The 25,080-nt window shown below is 43.7% G+C and overlaps 1 protein-coding gene across 1 annotated transcript; it reads left to right on the forward strand.

Moving 5' to 3' along the window:
• Positions 1–695: 695 nt before the first annotated feature.
• On the forward strand, positions 696–24,894 carry LDLRAD2 (low density lipoprotein receptor class A domain containing 2). Its single transcript, XM_029578044.1, has 5 exons — positions 696–789; positions 10,734–10,969; positions 11,012–11,210; positions 13,814–13,963; positions 24,647–24,894. The coding sequence occupies exons 1-5, from the start codon at positions 696–698 to the stop codon at positions 24,892–24,894; spliced, it is 927 nt and encodes a 308-aa protein (XP_029433904.1).
• The last annotated feature ends 186 nt before the right edge of the window (positions 24,895–25,080 follow it).

Below are 25,080 nucleotides of genomic sequence, written 5' to 3' on the forward strand. Positions count from 1 at the left end.
CAAATTCTGAATACAAAATTTGTTAGCAGGCTTTTTAAAGAAAATATATAAGAAATGAGCTGTATATGTTTTAATTGTTTGTTTGTTTTGCTTTTGTGAGTATGTGTGTGTTATTTGTTCTCCGCACTGATCAAACATGTTTTTGGATGTGGTGGATAAGAAGTGCAGAAAATAAATAAACAGATGTGCTCTTGCCTTCCTCACAATCCATGGCATTGCCCTTGTCGTCAATTGGGTACTGCCGTTTTCTGGATTTCAGCTTCCAGTGCGGGGGGGGGGGGGGGGGGTGTGCATTGTGCCCTTCCTCCTGGTCATCCAGTGCTCCATCAGAGTCCCACAGTTTCCATGGCTACCCCAAGACACAAACCTTGACCATAAAAGGGGGTGAACCAGGAACAAAGGTGGAGCTCCAGGAGTCATTCCCCACCCCCAAAAGACCTCATGGGGGGGGGGGGTTGTCCTTAATTTTCCTTCTAACTGGTGCCTTTTGCAAAACGTGGGCTGGGTGTTGCTCTTTTGTCTTCATATTGTGCAATTAAAAAAAAAAAAAAGTAACGCCAACTTTGTTCACTGGAGCCTGTAGGTCATCTAATCCCACAGGCTCACAGCTGTTGCAGGCTGAGAAAAAGCATCCTGCTCTCTCCCCTCAGCACAGGATTTGGGGAACTTAGTAGCACTTAGAAAGGAATGCAAGCATGGTCAAAGGCAAAGGGATCCATTCAGAGAGGATAGCAGCCCTGTTTGCCCTGCTCAGCTTTATGGCTCTGGCCGTCCACGCCATAGACACAGGTAGGTTATTCGCTTTGAAATTTCTCACCTTCACTGCACGGGAAATAAACTGAATGAATGAATACAATAAAATCGGGGGGGGGGGCGGGGAAAGGATTGTTTCCCAGTCAATTTGTCATAGATATTACATCTATAAACATGTTCTTTCTTCTTTTTTTTTTTTCAGCCTGTAACTGAATTCTGATTTTGGTATGAATTATTCCATTTCTTGCTTCTATAGTGTTCTTTATTTCCTCCACATCCTTTTAGCTGGGATTCCAGACTGGTCCTCCCTCCTGATAACAGTGAGCTTCTGCTTTCTCCAGAACCTGTTTTTTCTTTCTCTTCCCTTCTTCCCTCCTTCCCTTACCCCTATACACGTTATCGTTTTTTCTTGTGATAGTCACAATTTACAGTGTCCTGGGTTTCACCCAAGCTTATGACTGATCTCGCTCTTTCCCAGCTGTAACCAGCTAGAGACTATAGTAAAGCCTTTGCATCCACTCCTACAACAAAATACAGCTTCTATACATATTTTTTATTAACTGTATTATGTGCATTTCATTTACAGCCAAATAGTTTACCAGATCTGATTATGTTTTGACCCATCAGCCCTATCCACTTCATTAGAGGAAAACGATGCAATTCATCACTTGTTATATTAAAATTGTTGCGCTATAACACAGAGAGGAGTGGGGGGCTTTCTGGCTATTTTAACTTTGGAACCACAAATTCTTGGAGTTCATTTCCATATCCTTTGTACCTTCTGAGAACAGAGGATAGTCTTTTAAATGACATGAGTTAAGTCACACAAATGAGTTGGGGTTTTTTGCCCAAAGAACATATAGAAACATAGTAAACAATGGCAGACTGGATGGACCATTTGGGGCTTTATCTGCCATCATTACTATGTACTAGATAAAGATCTGTTGGCCTCTCTAGTCTTCTCAGTTGAGAGTCTTTTTATGGATGTCTAACACATTGGACAGATGCACATACAAATTCCCATACACAAAAAACACCACCAACTACCTCCTTCCCCTCCATGTCTTACATCTGACCTCTCACCCTTTTGCGTATCACTGCCCTCCATATCTGTCCCAAGCAAATCCAAAATCAATTACAATGCTGACTGCCATAATTTCTGCTGGTAGGCCATTTCAGGCCTGATCTTCTTCTTCTTCTTGGACTCTTACAAGACCAATATTTAATCCAACACTCAGGTGCCCTTCCATGTCTTATTACCTAATTTTTGTATGCACACCGCCACCAAAATCAATAAGGCTGTTTCCCAAAAACATCCAGCCTCCCCATCCTTGTTAATATTTGGGTTCTCACATTGGTCACTCCATGCAGGGTACGCCAGTGGCTTCTTGGAAGCTCAATGCAGCCATAATATTTCTGTTAAGGGTTGTAACCACCGCTCTGTACAGATTCCCTCTGCATTTCTCAGCATGGCTTTACCCAGGGCAAGTCTTGCCTCACAAATCTGCTTCACTTTTTTGAAGGAGTTAATAAACATGTGGATAAAGGTGAACCGGTAGATATAGTATACTTGGATTTTCAGAAGGCGTTTGACAAAGTTCCTCATGAGAGGCTTCTAGGAAAAGTAAAAAGTCATGGGATAGGTGGCGATGTCCTTTCGTGGATTGCAAACTGGCTAAAAGACAGGAAACAGAGAGTAGGATTAAATGGGCAATTTTCTCAATGGAAGGGAGTGGACAGTGGAGTGCCTCAGGGATCTGTATTGGGACCCTTACTGTTCAATATATTTATAAATGATCTGGAAAGAAATACGACGAGTGAGATAATCAAATTTGCAGATGACACAAAATTGTTCAGAGTAGTTAAATCACAAGCAGATTGTGATAAATTGCAGGAAGACCTTGTGAGACTGGAAAATTGGGCATCCAAATGGCAGATGAAATTTAATGTGGATAAGTGCAAGGTGATGCATATAGGGAAAAATAACCCATGCTATAATTACACAATGTTGGGTTCCATATTAGGTGCTACAACCCAAGAAAGAGATCTAGGTGTCATAGTGGATAACACACTGAAATCGTTGGTGCAGTGTGCTGCGGCAGTCAAAAAACCAAACAGAATGTTGGGAATTATTAGAAAGGGAATGGTGAATAAAACGGAAAATGTCATAATGCCTCTGTATCGCTCCATGGTGAGACCGCACCTTGAATACTGTGTACAATTCTGGTCGCCGCATCTCAAAAAAGATATAATTGCAATGGAGAAGGTACAGAGAAGGGCTACCAAAATGATAAGGGGAATGGAACAACTCCCCTATGAGGAAAGACTAAAGAGGTTAGGACTTTTCAGCTTGGAGACGAGACGACTGAGGGGGGATATGATAGAGGTGTTTAAAATCATGAGAGGTCTAGAACGGGTAGATGTGAATCGGTTATTTACTCTTTCGGATAGTAGAAAGACTAGGGGGCACTCCATGAAGTTAGCATGGGGCACATTTAAAACTAATCGGAGAAAGTTCTTTTTTACTCAACGCACAATTAAACTCTGGAATTTGTTGCCAGAGAATGTGGTTAGTGCAGTTAGTATAGCTGTGTTTAAAAAAGGATTGGATAAGTTCTTGGAGGAGAAGTCCATTACCTGCTAATAAGTTCACTTAGAGAATAGCAACTGCCATTAGCTTTGGTTACATGGAATAGACTTAGTTTTTGGGTACTTGCCAGGTTCTTATGGCCTGGATTGGCCACTGTTGGAAACAGGATGCTGGGCTTGATGGACCCTTGGTCTGACCCAGTATGGCATTTTCTTATGTTCTTATATCCTGGTTAGATGAACGTGCAAGATCTCCCCCTCCCCACCATGTCTTAATCCCTAAGATTTGCAATAACCTAAACAGCTACCAAAACTTGCAAGGCTGTTAAGAGTGAAAAAAAAATGTAAAGTCATGTACAGAAATCCTAGCAAGAAGAATATAATGGCATGTGTGTGTGGGGGGGGGGGGATGTGAGATCAAATGTATAGCAAACAGGAGAGGGATCTCAGGGCAATTATATCCGATGATCTCAAGCTAGCACAAGAGTGGGACAAGGCAGCGGCAAGATCCCAAGGAATGCTAAAGTGCATGGGTTGTACTGCAAAAAGGGGTGATAACACAGAAGCAAAGTACATGTATAAAAAAAACTACCTTTTGTCCCCACTGGCTCATAATATTTCACTTCTATAAGCAAAAAAATACCCATGGATCTGCAAGCTGCCCAAGAAACATAGAAATGATGGCAGAAAAGGACCAAATGGTCCACCCAGTCTGCCCAGCAAGCTTATGCCAGTATCTGCTGCGCTGTGCTGTGCTGGTTACCCCCATGCTTATCAGTTTCCCATACCGTAAAGGTCAGGGCCTTCGGATGCTGTTTGAATCCAATTTCCCTTAACCATTGCCGTGAAAGCAGAGAGCAATGTTGGAGTTGCATCAAAAGTATCGGACTTAGTTATTAAGGGTAGCAAGCGCTGCATCAGCAAGCTACCCCCAGGTTTGACAGTTGCCTCTTATAACACCTGCTGCATAAGGCGCTCATATTTTCTCATGTCTACAGACTGATCCCTTCTTGGTATGTCTTTGTTTTCCTAATTTTTACTTCATCTACTCATGGTGAGTGATGTTATTGCTTTCCTGTAAAAGAGCAACTGAAACTTTGAATAGGAAGCCGGAACAACTGGAGTATAATGCTCTTTGAATGCTTCATTTAGTCACAGAATGCAATTCATACTGACTCTTTCTGTCAGTCTCTTTCTTTTATCTCAGCCATGCAGAATGAACATGGATATCTCAACTCCTTGACTACTCCAAGAGGTAGTCTCTGCATTGCAAAGTACAAGTACATTGCAGGGCAGTGTGGGGGAAACTTGGGGGAAGCTTGCACTGCTGCTGCCTGTATTGTACCCGTTCTGTTGTGGGGCAGTGTGTGTAAAGCTTGAACCTGCTGCTGCCTGTATTGTACCCGTTCTGTTGTGGGGCAGTGTGTGTGTGTGTGTGTGTGTGTAGCTTGTACTGCTGCTAACTGAATCGTACCTGTTCTGTTATGAGGCAGTGTGTGTGTGTATGTGTGAAACTTGCACTGCTGCTGCCTGTTCTGTTGTGGGGCAGTGTGTGTGTGTGTGTGTGTGTGTAAAGCTTGCACTGCTGCTGCCTGTGCTATACCTGTTCTGTTGTGGGGCAGTGTGTGTGTGTGTGTGTGTAGCTTGTACTGCTGCTAACTGAATCGTACCTGTTCTGTTGTGGGGCAGTGTGTGTGTGTGTGTGTGTGTGTGTGTAAAGCTTGCACTGCTGCTGCCTGTGCTATATCTGTTCTGTTGTAGGGCAGTATGTGTGTGTAGCTTGCACTGCTGCTACCTGTATCGTACCTGTTCTGTTGTGGGGCTGTGTGTGTGTGTGTGTGTGTGTGTGTGTGTGTAAAGCTTGCACTGCTACTGCCTGTGCTATACCTGTTCTGTTGTGGGGCAGTGTGTGTGTGTGTGTGTGTGTGTGTGTGTGTGTGTGTAAAGCTTGCACTGCTGCTGCCTGTGTTATACCTGTTCTGTTGTGGGGCAGTGTGTGTGTGTAGCTTGCACTGCTGCTACCTGTATTGTACCTGTTCTGTTGTGGGGCAGTGTGCGTGTGTCAGGGTAACGTATATGACAATTTGTGTTCTATGTGTTCTCTGGCTGAAATGAGGACATTAATTTCCAATGCTGTCAGTGTTACACCTTTTCCTAGCTCTAGATTCATAAAAAAAAATGTTAACAAGGGCTCTCTACTCACTACTTAAAATCCAAACCGAAAGTTATTGCATTTCTTTTTCCTGTAAACTTTTACCACACAAATTTTCTTACTGAGAAATCTGACCTCCTCTCTTGAACTAATTCTCTCATCCCTATTTTGTACCACTGTCATTTCTTAGTGGTTCTGTATGGCTGTCTCCATGAGACATTGATAAAAAGGTGAAAGAAAAGATTATGCTCAGTAAAGAAACAGAAACAATTGGAGATCCCTAAGCAGGCTTTGCCCCTTTTTGGACCTCAAGTCATTTAAAACTGTGATTCATGCCCTGGCAGTTTCACAACTGGACTATTGTAATAGCCCATTTGCCTGTGCGTGTGCATCCCTGAGTGGATCACATAGGCTACAAGTGGTCCAAAATGCTGCTGCCAGGGTAGTGTTGGGGTGCCTGAGGTGAGCTCTCATCACCCCTTTCTTGCGCTTCTTCCACTGGTTTGCTCTCGGCACAAGGGCACACCTTGGGATCTTGTCCCTAACCTTTAAGAAACCTTTGAGAAACGAGCTAGATTGGTATAACCCCGAGACACCAGTTAAGACTAAGCCAAAGGCCTCTGCTTTGTGTTCCTTGTCATAGGAACGTCTGTAGGACATGAGTGAGAGCTAGGGCCTTTTCTATGGTAACCCCCCCACTATGGAATAGGCTCCCCCTGGTGATAAGGCTCAAACTGAATTACCAATATCTATCTTTTTGTAAGAAGGGGAGGGCTTGGATTTTTTCATAAGCCTTCATTTCTGAATCCCATGAGGAATCTGCTTGGGACAAGAGACTGCTTATCGCTTGGTTGAGTGTTATACATGAGTTGGTTTATTATATTGCACTTGTGGGTTGTAGATCTATCAATGGGAACTGGTAGAGGAAGGTTTTGGTTGTAGAAGGTTGTTCTGGGCTGTGCATTTTTATTTTGTCCTGGCTGGATTTTTCTAATTGTAGTTTTTGTCTGTATTTTTATTTGGTTGAATTTTTTCGTGCTTAATCAAAGGTAGCCGTAGTTTTTTTTTTTAATACTTTATACCAGGGGTTCTCAACCCAGTCCTTGGGGGACACCTAACCAGTCTGGTTTTCAAGTTATCCACAATGAATATGCATGAGATTGATTTGCAATACATGAAAATCTATCTCATATATATTCATTTCAGATGTCCTGAAAACCTGACTAGCTAGGTGTGTCCCAAGGTCTGAGTTGAGAACCCCTGCTCTATACTGTGTATTTAGGTGTTATATGTATGTAATCACTGGGCAGAGGTCCTCAATGAAGACTCCAAGGGTCAGCGCCAATTCCAAAGGCTTCACATTTCCAAACTTTGTATACCTTTCATAAGCTCACTACTTTCCAGGATTCCCTGTCAGGTGGTGGAATTATCTCCAAGGCCCTGAGCGTTATTTACCAAACAGTAAGGTTCGATTCTGGCTGGCAAGAATACCAATGACAATGGGGTAGATACATTCCCATTTACAGGTGGATCAGTACAGTGCACTCCAGCGGAGCGCACTGTTAACCCGCAGTTGGACGCACATTTTCGACGTGCTAGCTTTACCTCTTATTCAGTAAGGGGTAATAGTGCGTTGAAAACGCGTGTCCAACCCCTCTGAAACTAATAGCACCCGCAACATGCAAATGCATGTTGATGGCCCTATTAGTTATTCCCGCGTGATTCAGAAAGTAAAATGTGCAGCCAAGCCGCACATTTTACTTTCAGAAATTAGCGCCTACCCAAAGGTAGGCATTAATTTCTCTCGGCACTGGGAAAGTGTACAGAAAAGCAGTAAAAACTACTTTTCTGTACACCCTCCGACTTAATACCATGGCGATATAAAGTCGGAGGTCCTAAAAGTAAAAAATAATTTAAAATTTAAAATCAGCCCGCAGCTCGCAGGTCGGAAGATGGACGCTCAATTTTGCCGGTATCCAGTTTCCGAACCCGTGGCTGTCAGTGGGTCCAAGAACCGACGCCAGCAAAATTGAGCGTCGGCTGTCAAACCCGCTGAGCGCTGACAGCCACCACTCCTGTCAAAAAGGAGGCGCTAGGGATGCACTAGTGTCCCTAGTGCCTCCTTTTTCCGTGGGCCCTAATTAGCATAATTTTATTTACTGTATCACGCGCACAGGACACTGGCCTGTGCGCTCGTCCACTCTTCCGCGATTCTTTCTGTATCGGCCTGTTACAGAGGAGAGTGTTTGGGTGGAACTAGAAAAACTGAAATTGGACAAAGCCATGGAGCCGGATGAGATCATTCCCAGGATACTCAAGTTGCTCCCAGAAATGCTGGCAGCTCCGCTGAAGGCCCTGTTCAATAGATCCTTGGAGAAGGGCAGTGGTGTGTTCAAACGGTGCAGGAGACTTTGACAAGTAAGTGAGTCATTTCAGATGAAGACACCAAGCTGGCCCTCTCCTGTAGGTATATTTGATTATTTTTACGGTGTTTTTCTTCCTTGTCCCCACTGCCCCAAAGGTTGCATACTAACACTGTATACACACACAACTGTTCCGCAGAGAACTTTTAGCAAAGACACAAAAGAATGTGGCAGCTTGAAGTCAGAGCAGGTCATGCAACACATGACCAGTCCCAATGAGAACTTTGCTTTTAGATTGTAATAGGTTGAGGATGTCTATCATTTTTATTTGAAAGAGGACAGTTACATTGGAACCTTTTTTTTTAAGTCTGCCGCTATGGAAATGTGTCTTTAGAAGGTGGTGGAAACCCTATTGAACCAGGGAAGATGTGTGGATTCTCATCCACTGAGTGGGATTCCAGCATTCCAAGCCCCCTGGAAACTTCGCTAGTAAATGTTTAGGAGTTATAAATCACCATATTAATTGGTATTTGTTCCAGGCTATGGAGGGAAGACATGAGGACAGAAGCTTTGCAGAAATGGATAAGCATTATACAGCTGATTCAGAATGGGGGTGTTACATCCATGGGAAAGAAATGTTGGAACCAAAAAAAAAAAAAGATCATTTCCATGGGATTCAGTAAGGAAAGCAAGAAATAAACTTGAGACAAAGAAGAGTCCTTAAATTCATGAAAGGGAAAGGGATAGGGGAAGTTTAGTGGAAGAATCTGACAAATAAGCTGAAAGAAATATTGATAATTTTGCAAAACCAGCCCCAAAAGGTTCTTGAAATATATGAATAACAAATAGATGATAAGGCTACTATATTCAGAGGCTGGCAATCAGCTGACTTATTAAACTGGCAAAGCAGTGAACCAGGAGGGGGTTAGAAATTAAAAAAAACTATAGCAAGTGCCACAGCCAGCACTTATCCATCTCTTCCTCCCATTTCACTATCTCTCTCTGCCCCCTTCCTATCTGTTCCTCCTCCTGTTTGGCCGATAGCGACTGAGGATGCCAGCGGGCCCTGCAGATGCAAACCTCCCTGGACAAAGAGGTCACCTTCAGAGGCTGCTGAGTTGTTTGTCATTCGGTACAGAGTCTGTGGAAATAAAGTCTGGCACAGACTGCAGGTAGTTTGATTATCTTCTACCCCTGGGGGTTTGATATATTTTTCATCCTGACCAATCCGTTTCCCCTCCCCCCCCCCGATGCCAAGGAGAGCAGCAAGCCACTTAGCAGTATGAGATGTGTTACTGACATCAGTGGTCTCCCAATCCTAAACAAATTCTCAGGTAGGAAAAAGACCTTGTTCTGTACCTTTTTCCATGGGCTGCCATGGATAGTACACAACCATTAGGCAATTAGAATGAAACTGGACTCCGGGAACCTTTGTCTTCTTCTTCTTTTTTTTTACCTTATATGGGTTACGTTATTATGCATCTTGGTGAAAATTCAATTTAAAGAGTGCCACTGTTAATGTAAAAAAATATTTTTTATTTGACTGCTTGCTTTGGCTTTTCCTGTTACTGGATCATAGTTATTCAGTTTCGTCCTTCACAACCACTTTTCTGAAATCCTTTTTGTTGCCGCTCCGTAAATGTAGCTCTGCAACCCAAATTGAGTTCTGTTTATTCAGCTAGTTATAACTTTTAGCACTGATGCACTGTGGGAGCAGTTGAAAAAGTAGATCTCCGCTGCTGAAATGCAAATGAGAAGGTCTACAATTGTGCCACTGACTCTCTTAAATGATATTTGTGATATGCTGTGTATAAGAGCCAGGAGTAATCTCTTATTAGCCATTCAAATTCAATGGCAATTTGCTGGAGAATAAAATAGCCATATCTGAATTGGTAGGCAGCTGGTCAAGTAAGCAGTCAATTAAAAGATTTAAAAGGGTGCTTTGCTCTTCTTGCTGTATCAGTTCTGATACCTATGCTCTTTCCGCAGATATGCGCCCTACCTGGTAGATCTGTTTATCCTCTGCTCACAGAAGGGATATCTGGCCAGTAATAAATTCACATCCTTATCAACAACCAAAATAAAAGGATCAGTCTTTATTCATAACACATGTTGTTTTCTGACACTGTCCATTGTTCACTACAGAAAAAGCTATTATGTCTCCTCTGTATCTGCTGTAAAGAATAGGAGTGAATTGCTGAATGGGGTTTCTCTGCTACTGCTTGCAATTTGTTTTATTTGTAGACTTTTATGTACCGTTGTTTGGAACATGCCGTCACAACGGTTTATGCATGTACGTAGGCATCTTTGATCTTATTGCACTTGTTGGAAATGACACCTGTGACAGAATATGACCTACAGGGAGTGCCAGAGGAAATCAATCCCTAACAGTTTGAGTCTACTCTCAACTAGGGCTGGTGCAAGAGTATTTGGCACCCTAGGCAAACCTTTGGTCATGCATCCCCCTCCCTCAACTTACCTCCAAATCGACACTCCTTTCTTTGGTGGTATTGGCTCTGGCACAGCACTCCTTTGAGATTCGTGCTGGCAGGATTTTGCCAAACCCCCCCCCCCCCCCCAAAAAAAATAAATTTTGGCACTCTAGGCAACTGCCTAGTTTCTAGTTTGCCTATTGGAAGCACCAGCCCTGCTCTTAACATCACCCCAGCCAGCAGAATGTAAATAGATTTGCTAGTAGGTGCACTGGAATGCTATCCCAGAATACCTAATACTTCAACAAAACTGGTAACATTTTGAGAAAAATTAAAGATTATCTTTGGCTATCAGATTTTGTTCTCATACAGTCCCAGGACTATTTGATATATGTCATATTTTCCTTTTACAGTGACAATACATTTCTGTCTTTCTATTTCTAGTTAATTTGGTGGATTTCTGTGGACAGATCATCAAGGGCAATGGGATGATTGTGAATTCCCACAAGGAGTCACGGAAATACTACTTTGTTGCCATGGGAACAGACTGCCAGCTGACCATGGAGGCGTCTTCACCGAAGGACAAAATCCAGTTTCAGTTCCGATTCTTTCTGGTGTACAGCCTACTGCGCGTGTCCACCAGTGCCACAAAGGAGCCTCCAGAGACCCCCAGGCCAGGGGCCAGGGGTGCAGTGCCTCACGGCAGGGAGGGGGAAAATGAGGACCCCTGCCAGGCTGGATCCTATGTGCAATTCTACGATGGGAAGGGGAGGAACGCCGTGCCCTTGGGGCCCCCTCTGTGTGGCAAAAGCATCCCAAGACCCATCCTATCCACAGGCAACTACCTGACCCTTCGGTTAGTGACTAGAGGACAGCAGCCCAGGGTGGACTTTGTTGGCGACTTCACTTCTTTTCGATTAGGTAAAAAAATTGGAACTTGTCTTTTTTCTCTAGAATGCACAGGGATCTATGCAGGCATTCAATATAATTATATATATATATATATATATATATATATATATATATATATATATATATATATATATATATATATATATAAACAAGTACCATCTGTGTCCCATTTTAGATTTCAAAAGCACACTGTAGACAATAAAATGAACTCAGAAAAAGGATCTAGGCATCATTGTGGATAATATGTTGAAATATTCTGCTCAGTGTGCAGGGGCAGCCAAAAAAAGCAAATAGAATGCTGGGATTATTAGGAAAGGAATGGAGAATAAAACAGAGAATATCACAATACCTCTGTACTGCTCTATGGTGCAACCACACCTTGAGTACTGTGTGCAGTTCTGGTCACCGCATCTCAAAAAGGATTTAGCAAAATTAGGAAAGGTCCAGAGAAGGCAACCAAAATGATAAAGGGAAAGAACGATTCCCCTAGGAGAAAAGGCTAAAGAGGTTAGGGCTCTTCAGCTTGGAGAAGAGACAGCCGAGGAGGTCTATAAAATAAATGAATAAAATAATTAGTGGAATGGAACTGATGAATGCAAATCTGTTGTTACTCTTTTAAAAAAATACAAAGACTAGTAGACACATAATTAAGTTACTAGGTGATACATTTAAAATAATTAGGAGAAAATATTTGTTTTACTCAACACACAATTAAGCTCTGGAATTCATTACCAGAGGATGTGATGAAAGATGTTAGTGTAGCCACATATAAAAAAAGGTTTGGACTAATTCCTGGAGGAAAAGTCCATAAACCTTGGGGAAATCCACTGCTTGTCCCTGGGATAAGCAACATGGAATCTGTTGACCTTTTGGGATCCTGCCAGGTACTTGTGACCTATACTAGCCACTGTTGGAAACAGAATCCTGGACTTGATGGACCCTTAGTCTGACCCAGTATGGCAAGTCTTATGTGTATCTATTCAGCATTGCATCTGTTTAGTAGTGCTTTAGAAATGATAGATAGTATCACCATTTTTCTTGATTCTCACCTATCCTGATCCTCACCTTCCTAACTATGCACGGACACAATTGTGTTTTATAATTATCCTAGATGAGGCAAACTGGCAATCAGTAAGCTTGTCTTGTCACAATCATTACCAATTTTGGCAGAAGTGTAGAATTTATTATTCCCACATTCTGAGAGCATAATTTATTTCCTATTAATCCCATTATTTTTCTATGACAGTAGCCAATTTGAGACTGGAGCCTATGTCTTCCATCTTGTTTCCTCCTTTACGTTAGTCTGTGTTGTATGTGCTCACTGTGCTTACATCACTGAATTATGTAATATCTTTTAAAATGTAGGCCATTATCTGAAACAAGATAGGCTGAAATGTAAATATTGTGCTGTTCAATTTCTCCCCTTCCATCCCAAGTTTATTTTCCTTGTTTTTTGTAACTTTCCCTCTCCCTTTTTCTGATTCACTGTATTTAAAGTTCAAGGTTCTTATTGAAAATATTGGTTTTTACGTTACGTTATGCTTTACACTCCTTGTTATTTGTAAACCGGGTTGATGTGATGCCTATCATGAAACTCGGTATAACAAAAACAATAAATAAATAAATAAATAAATAAATAAATAAATAAATAAGATGTTGAACTGGATGGACCATTATAAGCAGCAATTTATTGCTCCAATTCTTTATGCAGCTGATTAATTAAAAAAGCATTACAGCAAATCCAGGAAAAGGTTCCCCCAAGCTAAAGGTCAGTGCTGCAGAGGCAATAGGAAAAAGGCAAACAATTACAGGACCTGAATAGGAAATGTCACTCAGGCAAGAGAAGCAGCTAACCTCAGAAATAGGCCCCTGGTGCAGAGGGACATGTACAGCACCACAGGGAGCATGGAACTTCATCAATAATCATTTAAGCAGCCACACAGATCTTGGCGAGAAGTTGGAGAGATGCTACACTCTTATAAAAGTGAATTTCATGGCAAACTCTCTGCTGCTTTTTCTGGAGCTCTCAGTCTGAAATTCTCAGTTTCTCCTTGGCCATCATTGCCTCTTCCACCTGCCCATTGAGCCAACATTTGCCGTTTTTCCTGGCCCTGACCCTTGCAGGAGCCTTCTTCAGGCTACCCCCAGCATAGGCATTTTTTTTCAGGTCATCCAACCATCGATCAGGGCCCTTATGGGGCCCATTGAGTTCTAGTGAGTCACCTACTGTATCTCTCTCAGAGATTTTCCTGGATATCCAGGGGCCTGCAGGAACCACTCAGGTGCTATCCTTTTGATTCTACTGCTCAGTGTGCTTTAGCCTTCTCTGTCTAGGCTGTTTTACTGTAGTTCAGACTTAGCTGCATCCAGTGACTATGAGTCGTGTTTTTTTCTGACAGTTGTGGTGCTGTTAACAATGCTGTGGAGCCAGGAGAAAGAATCGGGAGCTGCCACTGCCAGCCCTTCTCCTGCTACCAGTATTCTGCTTATAACTACTTTTGAGAAGGAGCAGCATGTTAGAGAACTCGAGGAGAGCTATGTGTGTATGAGAAGATTAATTTGAAGCGTGGAAATTCAGTAGATCTAATATCATAATCTTTATTTGATTATAGGATTCAACTACTCAGAATGCCATGATGGGCCATATTTCCACTGTCAGAATGGCAAATGCATCCCCATGAGCCTAGTGTGTGACAACAAAGGCATCGATAACTGCGGAGATGGGTCAGATCAGTCTATTCATCCTCCAGCTCAGTGTAAAGGTCAGTGTAAAAATGTCAGTGTATAGCTGCTGCATGTAACCATAGCACGGGGTATTCTGGGAAGAAGAGTACAAGAGCTGCATGCAACTGCAGCATGAGGGATTATGGGAAGAGCCAACATTAATTTAGCAAATGGAAATTACTAATCTATTAATCTATGAGAATTCTTTAAAGGTGTGAATAAGCATGTGGCTAAGGGTGAGCTGATCAATATAGGGGCGGATTTTCAGCGCCCTGCTCGCCTAAATCCGCCCAAAACCGGGCGGATTGAGGCGAGCAGGGCCCTGCGCGCCGGTAAGCCAATTTTACATAGGCCTACCGGCGCGCGCAGACCCCGGGACTCGCGTACGTCCCGGGGTTTTCGGAGGGGGGCGTGTCGGGGGCGGGCCCGGTCGACGCGGCGTTTCGGGGGCGTGTCGGCCGCGTTTTGGGGGCGGGTACGGGGCGTGGCTACAGCCCGGGGGCGTGGCCGCGCCCTCCGTACCCGCCCCCAGGTTGCGGCCCGGCGCGCAGCAGGCCCGCTGGCGCGCGGGGATTTACGTCTCCCTCCGGGAGGCGTAAATCCCCCGACAAAGGTAAGGGGGGGGTGTAGACAGGGCCGGGTGGGTGGGTTAGGTAGGGGAAGGGAGGGTAAGGTGAGGGGAGGGCAAAGGAAAGTTCCCTCCGAGGCCGCTCCGATTTCGGAGCGGCCTTGGAGGGAACGGGGGGAGGCAGCGCGGCTCGGCGCGCGCAGGCTATACAAAATCGATAGCCTTGCGCGCGCCGATCCAGGATTTTAGTGGATACGCGTATCTACTAAAATCCAGCGTACTTTTGCTTGAGTCTGATGCGCAAGCAAAAGTAGGCTGTTCGCGCGCCTCTTAAAATCTACCCCATAGTGTATTTCGATTTTCAGGAGGCATTTGTTAAAGTCTCCTATGACAGACTCCTCAGGAATTTAAAAGGTCATGGAACAGGAGTCAATGTTACAAGCTAGGAAACAAATTCTAGGACTAAATAGCCATCTTCCCCAGGGGAAAGAGGTAAATAGTGGAGTGCCCCAGGCATCTGCATAGGACCAGTGTTGTTTAACTTATTTATTAGCGATCTAGAAAAGGGAGCAACAAGTGAGGTGACCACATTTGCAGATGACACAAAATTATTCAAAGTAGCTAGAAGAGGCTGAGAGGAACTGCAGGAGGACCTTGCCAGACAAGGGAACTGGACATCAAAATGGAAATGTAATCCTAACTATAGATGCACAATGTTGAAGTCTACATTAGAGGTTAACCATCCAGGAAAAGGATCTTTTATTTATTTATTCATTATTATCTCAGAAGTCTATATTGGTCAATCCAGCAAGCGAGAAAGTTATCCAGGTAAGGGTGCCAGATAAATTAATCCGGATAATTTTCAGACAGATATTTTGTAAACCAGACTTACCCTGCTAATTTCGCCTGACATGAAACCATGCCCCAGGAACACCCCCCAGCATTGCCGCTTTGTAATTGGGTAACAAGTTACCTACGCAAACGTTAGCTGGGGGTGTGGGGAGGGGGGAGGGCATATTAAAATCTCTGGTTTGGCCTGGATAACTAGAAAAACGTACCTGTACAAATCTTTTAAATATTGACCTCTGTGTTTCATAAACTGCTTGCAGTGGTGGCATTGTGGACAATATGTTGAAATCTACAGTTCAGTGTGCAGTAGCAAACAAACAGAATGGTGTTCTGGGTTCAGACCAGGCACTCTGGCATTCTGCCCAGGTGCTTGAACCTGGGGGGCTGATCTCACTGGGGGTCTACACTGGGAGTTACCTGAGGGCTCATCCCCTGCATGCACACAGGACTTCCTCGGGGGCTCACCCAGTAAAAACACACACACACATACGTACTCTGTCTAGGTGCATCACAGATCCAGGTCTTTCTAAGCAATAAGAGGATAGAACAGAGAATAAATAAAATCACATAATACAGAAGACTCAAAGTTGCAAAACATGAACTCTCATGCAAAATTTAAATATCATAATTATACAAATTCTTTTTAAAAAATTATGCAAAAAGCATAAGAGACATTCTGTCTCTTTTCCGGATCTCCTTCTCTTGATGAAGCCCTTTTAGGGTGCAACAAAGGACCCTTTGTCAAGAGGCGTGGTTTATAATGTAGCCTTCAGGGCATTAGGAAGTCAATCAGCAAAGCTAAGGAAGAGTTGTTACTTGCAGTTAAGGAAGCACACAGTTGAAACTGTTGTCACCTTGACTATAAGAAACATCAAGACAGTTAGGACTGTGATTTTGGTTTTTTTTTTAAACATATAGGGCCGGATTTTAAAAAGGTTACGCATGCCGGACCTATTTTCAAAAGGCCTGGCGACGCGCATAAAGCCCCGGGACACGTGTAAGTCCAGGGCTTTACTAAAGGGGTGTGGGCGGTTTGAGGGTGGGGCAGGGGCGGGGTCAGGCTCCTGGCACAGCGGCCATATTTGCTGCTGTGCCGGGGATCACGCGCTGGCAGTTGGCCGGCGCGTGCAATTTGCACATGCCCAGAGGCAGGCGCAAAAGGTAAAATAAAGGTCAGGGGGGGTGTTAGAGTAGGGCTAGGGGTGGGGGGGGGGGGGGGGAAAGGTTAGGGGAAGGGGTGGGAAGGTCAGGCTAGGGAGAAGGGAAGTTCCCTCTCAGACCGCTCTGATTTTGTGCACCCCCTTGCGCGTGCCAACCCAGGATTTTATAACATGCGCCCGCCTGAGAGCGCATGTTATAAAATCGGGCGTACAACCCACGTGCAACCTTTTAAAATCTACCCCATAAGGTTTACCATTGATATGATTTTGTAAGTAATTTGTTTTTAGTCAGTTTGATCAAAAATAACTTTTGTAATACTAATAAAAATCTATTTATATGAGAAATATTTTTGTATTTTGCATAACATTTTTTGTTTAAATCTTGCATGAGTGTTCATGTTTTGCAACTTTGAGTATATTATTTCTAGAACACTTGAATATAGATCTATCCTGCCTCATTAGCTTTTCTATATCTATATCTATATCTGTCTATCTATATACACATACATACACACATATAATACTAAGAAAATAAGATTGCATCCATATATTTTAAAATATGTTTTAAATAAAATAAAATATCACACAATTTTATTCCAATTTAGAAATGCATAAAACCTAAATTTATTACAACAGATATCACCTATATATGGTTACAATAAAATCCATAACAACACTCATATGCATTTACTCATCACAACCACACACACTATCAAATTTGTAGACTGCTAGAATGTGGAAAATTAGACTTTTCACAAGATTATTCAATTAATATCTATACACGCATCACATTTGTACTATTCATTACTGTATAGTTATCCCATCTCTTGAAGAGTTTTTCAGTATTGACTATATATGTGTGTGTGTGTGTGTGTGGAGAGAGATTGAGATATTACAGCTGACCCTGGACTTTAAATTCCAACATTTGGTGGAGCTTTCTTTGAAGCTAGCCCGTTATCTTTAAGAACCAAGTTTTTTTTACTTTTGTTAAGCAGTGCCATATGAGAGCTTGACAATGTGGGCACATGAGCTGCTTTGCTAGTCTTTAGGTTAATTTTTTTTTTTTTTTGCTGGGGTTGGGGGGGAATGTGTGCAGCTTTTACTGAATGTTGTAATCTAATATTTTGAAGCTTGCCAAAACAGCAATGTCTGTTATTATTTGGAACATGTTTTGTGAACTGTGTGTCTATGTGCTCTTGAAGTAATTGAGTGATTGAGCACCTTGTCATGGATGTTTAATTAGTTGTGTTTTGTCTGGTCTACACACTTGTATACATTGTTGCCAGTTAAGAAACAATTGTGTCTCTTTTCAAATAGCAACATTGTTCTCTTTCATTCTACAAACAGCAACATTGTATTTAGCCAGGTTCATGGTCTTTACCAACACATTGTATTTCATGGATAGAGCTGGTACTATTTTTGGTCTATATATTTAAGTGCTCTTCAGTAAATGTCAAAATTTGTTTTGTCAAGTTAGTTTGCACATGATCCACTATTTCTTGTCTGTAAAAGTTTTGTCTGATGTATGTATATTAAACAACTAGCAACTGTACCCGTTCTACGCCCGGGTGGCGAGGCTTTTTATTGGCACATCTGCTCTTGTTTTGAGCAGAATTTCCCTAGAAATTCACTGTAAGAGTGTCCCTTCCACAATCACACACCCTCCTACCGGCTCCCTCACTCTCTGGCACACACACACACATCCCCATACTACAACATCCCCCCCCATTCCCTCTCTCGCCCCCTCCTGCTCTCTCTCACCCTCCCCTCCCCTCCCTGACACACATTCTCTCTCACCGGCATGCCGCGGGACCCGTGCCATTCACGGCGAAGATGAAGGCCCGGGCGCGCCGATCGCAGCACACGGGGTCTTCCCTTTTTACCATAAACGGCGTGCCGAACCTTCATCTTCGCCGCGAATGGAGCGCGTGCTGCGGGATGCGCTCCGTTCGCGGCATGCCAGGGTCTCTTCAGCTATTTTCAGCCTGTCCCACGATGGCCGCTGAAGAATTCCCCCTGGAGTACCTCTTGTACCTGGTGTTGCGTCATGTTTGAGCCTCCAAGGCATCCAGGGAGCCACCTGCGCCCCAAGCCTGATATATTATAGCGCCATCTATTGGCGAGCTGGAGAACATGCGTGAACACTGACAGACACACTACCAAGCCCAATATATTATGGATTGTGGTGTGTACTATTTGGAGTCTGTTGTTTTTAATTAAGTTAGTAATTAATAAAGGTTTTTTTTTCCAATAATCTTTTTATATATTTATCATTAGTGCTCCTCTCCCTTCAGTTGAGGTTTCTTTTGATATATATATATATATATACTACTAGAGTGAATAAATTAAGCTACCCCATGTTATATTATTTCTTGTATATTCTTGAAGCTGTATACAGTCTCCTGTTGTCTTTGCAATTCTGTTTGTATTTCATTTTTCATTTTCCATTGTCTATTCTCTATATATGCAAATAGAATTGTGCTGAATGTATTGTAGTATGATTGTAAATGTGGGCTATATGTGGTCTTTTAGTGGCAATTAATGTTGCTTCACTTATTGTGTGGTAGGCATTTTTTATTTATTGTATGTATTTAAGTTTCTATGTATCAGCATTTAGGAATATTTTGATAAATGGTAGAGGGATTATATATTATATATGAATTGCTCTCTTTACATGTGTTTTTAATGTTTGTACTCAAATATGTAATAAAAGGTTTATTGAAAGTTGACTGATTATGAAAGTAAAACATTAGTGCTCTTTTTGGGTTACATACATATATAGGTATTCTCTTTAGTGGTTATTATTATTTGCAATTAACTCTTCTGTATTATCTGATTTTATTTATTCTCTGTTTTATCCTTTTATTGCTTAAATAAACCTTTCAAAATGACCTGGAGCCATGAAGTGCAAAATCAGTGTTTGTGTGGGGAATAAGCTCTTATATTTTAATTCCACTTTTCACTGCACTTCAAAGTGGATTACATTCAGGTACTGTAGGTATTTCCCTATCCCCAGAGGGCTTACAATCTAACGGGCCGATACAGTAAAGTCCACGGGAGAGCGAACGAACGCCCGCTCTCCCGGTGCGCGCGATGCTGTATGCAAATTAGGTGGTGCGGTAGAAACGGGGAAAAGGAGGTGCTAGGGACACTAGTGCATCCCTAGCACCTCCTTTTTGACAGGAGCGGTGGCTGTCAGCAGGTTTGACAGCCGACGCTCAATTTTGCCGGCGTCGGTTCTCGAGCCCGCTGACAGCTATGGGCTCGGAAACCGGCAAAATTGAGCGTCTGGTTTTTGGCCTGACAGCTGCGGGCTGAATTCAAATTTTTTTAATTTTTATTATTTTACTTTTTGGGACCTCCGACTTAATATCGCCATGACATTAAGTCGGAGGGGGCACAGAAAAGCAGTTTTTACTGCTTTTCTGTGCACTTTCCCGGTACTGTCGGAGCGCATGTACTGTATTGGCCTGTAAGTTTGTACCTGAGACAATGGAGGGTAAAGTGACTCGCCCAAGGTCACAAAGAGCAACAGTGGGACTTGAATGCTGGTCTCCTGGTTTATAACCCACTGCTCTAACCACTAGGCTACTCCTCCACTCTTGGTTTCAAGCTCCTGAGTATAATCCCAGTGATTGTGTGTGTGTTTACATTGGGTAAGCCCCCGAGGAACTCCTGTATGCATGCAGGTGATGAGCTCCTCAGGTACCTCCCAGTGTAGACCCCCAGTGAGATTAGCCCTCGGGGTTCATGCCCCCGGGTAGAATGCCAGAGTGCCCGATCTGAACCCAGAACAAAAGGAATGGGGAATAAAACCGAGCATAACATAACACCTCTGTTTAGATATATGGTGGGACTACATCTGAAATATTGTGTGCAGTTCTGGTCACCCCATCTCAAAAACTGAACTAGAACAGGTACAGAGAAGAGCAACAAAAATGATAAAGGGAATGGGATAGTTCCCTTATGAAAAGAGGTTAAACAGGTCAGCGCGCTTTAACTTGGAAAAGAGAAAGCTGAGAGGGGACATGATAGAAGTTTATAAACCATGAGTGATGCAGAACAGATCAGTAGGGAACAGTTATTTATCTTCTCAAATAATACTAGCACTAGGGGAAATTCCATGAAACTAACTGGTAGCAGATTTGAAACACATTTAAGATAATATTTTTCTGTCAACATACAATTAAGCTGTGGAATTTGTTGTTATTAGTGTAGCTGGGTTCGAAAAGGTTTCGGGAGAACTTTCTGGAGGACAGGTCTTATTAGCCAGGCAAGTGTGGAGATCACCACCTGCTACCTCTGGGAATGTCCAAAAGGGAAGGGATCTTACTAAATCATCATCATCATCATCATCGTCGTCTTTTCCTTGCCCACAGGCCCCGTGACTACAGCAATACCTGCGAAAGCAGCGAGCACTTCTGCAGACAACTTAACTCTGCGGGGGGTGCGGCTCACAAACATGAGCTGTGGACCAGCAGAGAGGAGCCATCCGCCTGCTCCAGATACACTCCTCCAGCATGGATCCCTGTCAGGTATGGAACGTCCTTTGCACCCTCCCGGACAGGCTTCTCAGTGTAAAATATTTCTACTGAGCGAAAGTCATGGATCGTTGCTGCAGCCAGGCCCGGATTTTGGCCTACAGTGCCAGATCCTTGAAGGCGCCGGGCCGACATCCGGGCCCTTCCGCCAGCAGGGATCTTCAGCCAGCACCCGCGGCAGCAGCGACCACAAAAAGACAACGCGAGACCTCTAAGGTGACGCGGGCTCATGGAGCCCGCAGCAGCCCCCCCCCCCCCCCCCAGTTCCTTGCGGGTGTTTTCTTGGTAACAACAGGAAGACCTGTGGTGCGTCCCGCCCCCCTCCTCCTACTTCTTGTTACCTATGGAAACCGACTCGAGTGGCGGGGCATCGTGGGTTCCACCAGCGCACAAGAGCTGCAGGAAGCCCTGCGCCAAATTTTCTTAAATCTTCTGTTGTTGCTGCCGCCGCCCTAGAGCCGGTGCCGCTAGAGGAGAAATGTGGCACTGCGGCAGCAGGCTTACATCTAGACAAGGCAGCGGGCAGTGACGCTCCAGCGCCTATAAAAATGTGGCACCTACATTATCTATGCCTAAATCCAGGCCTACTCGATCCACTATGCCACCTTATCAACTCAGATCAGAATCGATGCGCATTCAGTCACAGTTTGTGGGTTGTGGGTTTGCCTAGAGGGCTGAGTGTGCGCATTTGGTGAGTGTTGATATGTTTGTGCTGGGGTGTTTTGGGGTAAGTTGTGTGGGTGGGGGATGTGTGTGTGTGGCAGGTGAATGGAACTGTACAGGGAGTTGGCCTGGATGTGTTTGTGTGGCTGTGGATGGGAGCATGTGTGGGGTGGATGTGGGTGTGTTTGCGTGAATGTAAGATTGTGCAGGATAAGGTATGTATGGTGTGGGTGGATAGCAAGAGAACAGGGGTGTATGGGGATTTGGAATGGGTTTGTATTTATGGAGGGTGTGGCTGTGTGTGAGGGGACTGTGGTTGTAGGAATGTGTGGGTTGGTGTGTGTGTGGGTGGAGGTATGTGGATTTGTAAGTGTCTGTGGTACGAGAGGTGTGTGAGTGTATGTGACTTTGGCAGTGTAGGGGAGATGGCTTTGAAAATGACTTTTGGTACCATCCTGTCTCAGTTTTTAAATGCCTGTTTCTTTAGATATTTTCCCCTCTGTCTGTCTGCCTGTGTTGCTCTGTGGCAAAGTGAGAGGTGAGGCGTGAGGGGGCATTTGGAATGGAGTGCAGGGCAGCCGTCTGACAGCTCTAACAGTTTCTAATAGTTTTCCATAGAAAGCAATGGGGATTTTTTATTTTTTAAGAGGCTCAGTTCTCTGAAGATACTGACCCGATGTTTCTGGTTGTCAAACTTATCCCTGACATTCACATTTTCTTTCTGTATGCCAAAGCTGGCGAATTTCCATCCCTCTTTCTGAGACTTACGGACGGACATTGATCCTTTTTATATAGTTCTTTTTTAACATTGGAAAGCATGAAAAAAGGCACAGTCTCAAGACAGCACACACGACTAATAACAAAACCCTTTTCTCTTCGGTGAATAGCAGCAGTTTCTAAGTTGGGCTGAATCTCCGTGCCCAGAGAAAGATATGCTGAGTTCAGAGCTGCATACATGGGTCAAACACTATGGCAATCCTTTAGCTGCTATGCATAATAATTTTCCCACCGCAGCCCAACATTTGGCTTTTAAAAGCCACAATTCTCTGCTTGAATTTGGTTCTCATTTGCTGCTTTCAAGGACAATTTTCAAGCTGTGCACACAGGTAAATAAATAATGATTTATGCACGTGCAGCGGCTGTGTCTGGAACTTCACCGCCCGCAGTCTGACTAAAAGTGCAGGCATTTTGGCCCCTTCGTGTGCACTTTTACCCTTATATTTAGGAAGCATTGCTGGGGGCTCACATGCTTTGTTAAGTCACCAAGAGGCATCAGGGCAATGACCTGGCCTTGACAAATAGGAAGAGTATTGTTTTAATTGTATTTTGTGTTCAATTGACATTTTGGTATGATACCAAGGGCAGACCCTAAGGAAACGCAATCGATCAGTAACTGTCCAGAAAAGTAGGCTGTACCAGGTTGGTGGCTGAAGGGAGGGCTTTGAAAATGAAAATAATGTATATTATTATTATTATTATTAATTTTTTTTATATACTGACATTCGATCTCAATCAAGATATCACATTGGTTTACATTCAGGTACTGTAGGTATTTCTCTATCCCCTGAGGGCTTACAATCTAAGTTTTTGTACCTGAGGCAATGGAGGGTAAAGTGACTTGCCCAAGGTCACAAGGAGTGACTTTGCCTCTTCACTTGGTGTATGTAAGTTAAAAGGGAAGACACTGATTGGATCCGGGTTCGCAGGTTTCTACAGCAATGATGCAGCAGCTTGGCCACAGGAACAAAACTTTTCTTAGCAACTTCCTATGGCTTATCCTCTAAGCATTCTCCAGCCCTCTCCTTCAGTAGCAAAAAAATATTCACAGTTCTCTCAATGCTCATTTCACACATGGACACTTCATTACTCTCCCAGCTGAAAATGAATAAATTGTCTCCCCATGTACTGCCACCTGGCTTCCTTCCCAGAAAGGCATTTGTAAGGAAGTCCCGAGTACCCCCCCCCCCCCCCCGATGAAACCACTGCATTCTTTGGTCTTCCCCAGATGCTGAGACTTCAGATCACTCCTCCATCCTCAGGGCCATATCCTGATCCCTTTGTTGGTTCTCTTGGGGAGAAACCCTCCTCCAGCCTCGGACCATTTCCCTTGAGGGGGGAAGCCCCTGCAATCATTTGTAAAACCACAGAAAAGTGGTCAAGGGACCCCCCCCCCCCCACACACATACACACACACACACTCAGACTCTCTCCTAGAGCCATACATAGTGACATAGGGCCTAGTTTGGAGGCTGATCACATCTATATCTATCTGACTGCTTTCCACCAAAGAGCAGCTCCAAACCGTGAACCCATTTGGGAATGACTGCTTCTAGACTCCAATGAGCTAGAGATGAATTGACAAAATGCGCATAAATAGAGTAATGAAAAAAATTGGTAGTGAACCTCTAGCTACCATAGATCAGAGAGAGCAGCCAAGGGGATAAGGGGTGGGGGAAATTATCCCCTCAGGTGGACTGATTATCACACAATTCAGCTTAAGGAAAGCAATACAACAGAAGGCCCAGGTAACAGTTCCACCAGTAACTTGGATCACTTTTTGAATGCGTAGACTTGATTACAGCCAACAACATCAAAGCACTGGCCAATGGCAAGATAACTTGGAGGAAACAGAGAAATAAAAGAACATGAGAATGAAGTGACTGTACTTTAGCCTGAACCTGAATCAGTACAAAATACACTCTGGCCCGAATGTCTTCCTTTGCCTTTTCCCATATCCTTGACTAGGTTCTAGCTTCATGGATATATCAAATAACTGAAGAAGAGATCATGTGTGACTTGAAAGCTAACGTGGAATAACGCATTGAACTGCATTGCAAAGAGGAACAAAAAAATAAATACAAAATACAGTAAACCTCGCGTCAGTACAGTTCTGGTAGAAAGCTTAACGTATGCTAATAAACTGGCATTTGTCTTTTGCAGATAAGAGCACCCACTCTTCTCTTCTGGCACTCTACATCACCCTGGGGTTAATTGTAGGGGTGGCGCTGCTCTTCTGGTGCTGTTGGTCCCCAGGCTGGTTCATCTGGAGGGTCAGCGCCTGCCGGTTCTACCCCTGCTGCAACTCCTTCTGTGCCTCCTGCCACCTCTGCGCCCGCAGCTGTGTCTGGAGGGACAAGAGCCGCCCGGGCAAAGTGACGCCCCACGACGCATCCAGCACGCCGATGTGATGTGAGCCTTCTCGCTCGCCTCACTGCAGCGGGTGAGGTCGACGCCATCCTAACTGCTAACACAAAGGGAAGGAGCTTTTTTTTTTTTTTTAAATTTCTAAAATGGAATAAACAAAACGGTATCCACCTTCTATGTCAGCGGTATGCCTGCAGCACCTGTCTGTGGAGAAAGGAACATTTTTCTAA

Source organism: Rhinatrema bivittatum, chromosome 15 (genome assembly GCF_901001135.1).
Source record: "Rhinatrema bivittatum chromosome 15, aRhiBiv1.1, whole genome shotgun sequence".
NCBI classification, from domain to species: domain Eukaryota; kingdom Metazoa; phylum Chordata; class Amphibia; order Gymnophiona; family Rhinatrematidae; genus Rhinatrema; species Rhinatrema bivittatum.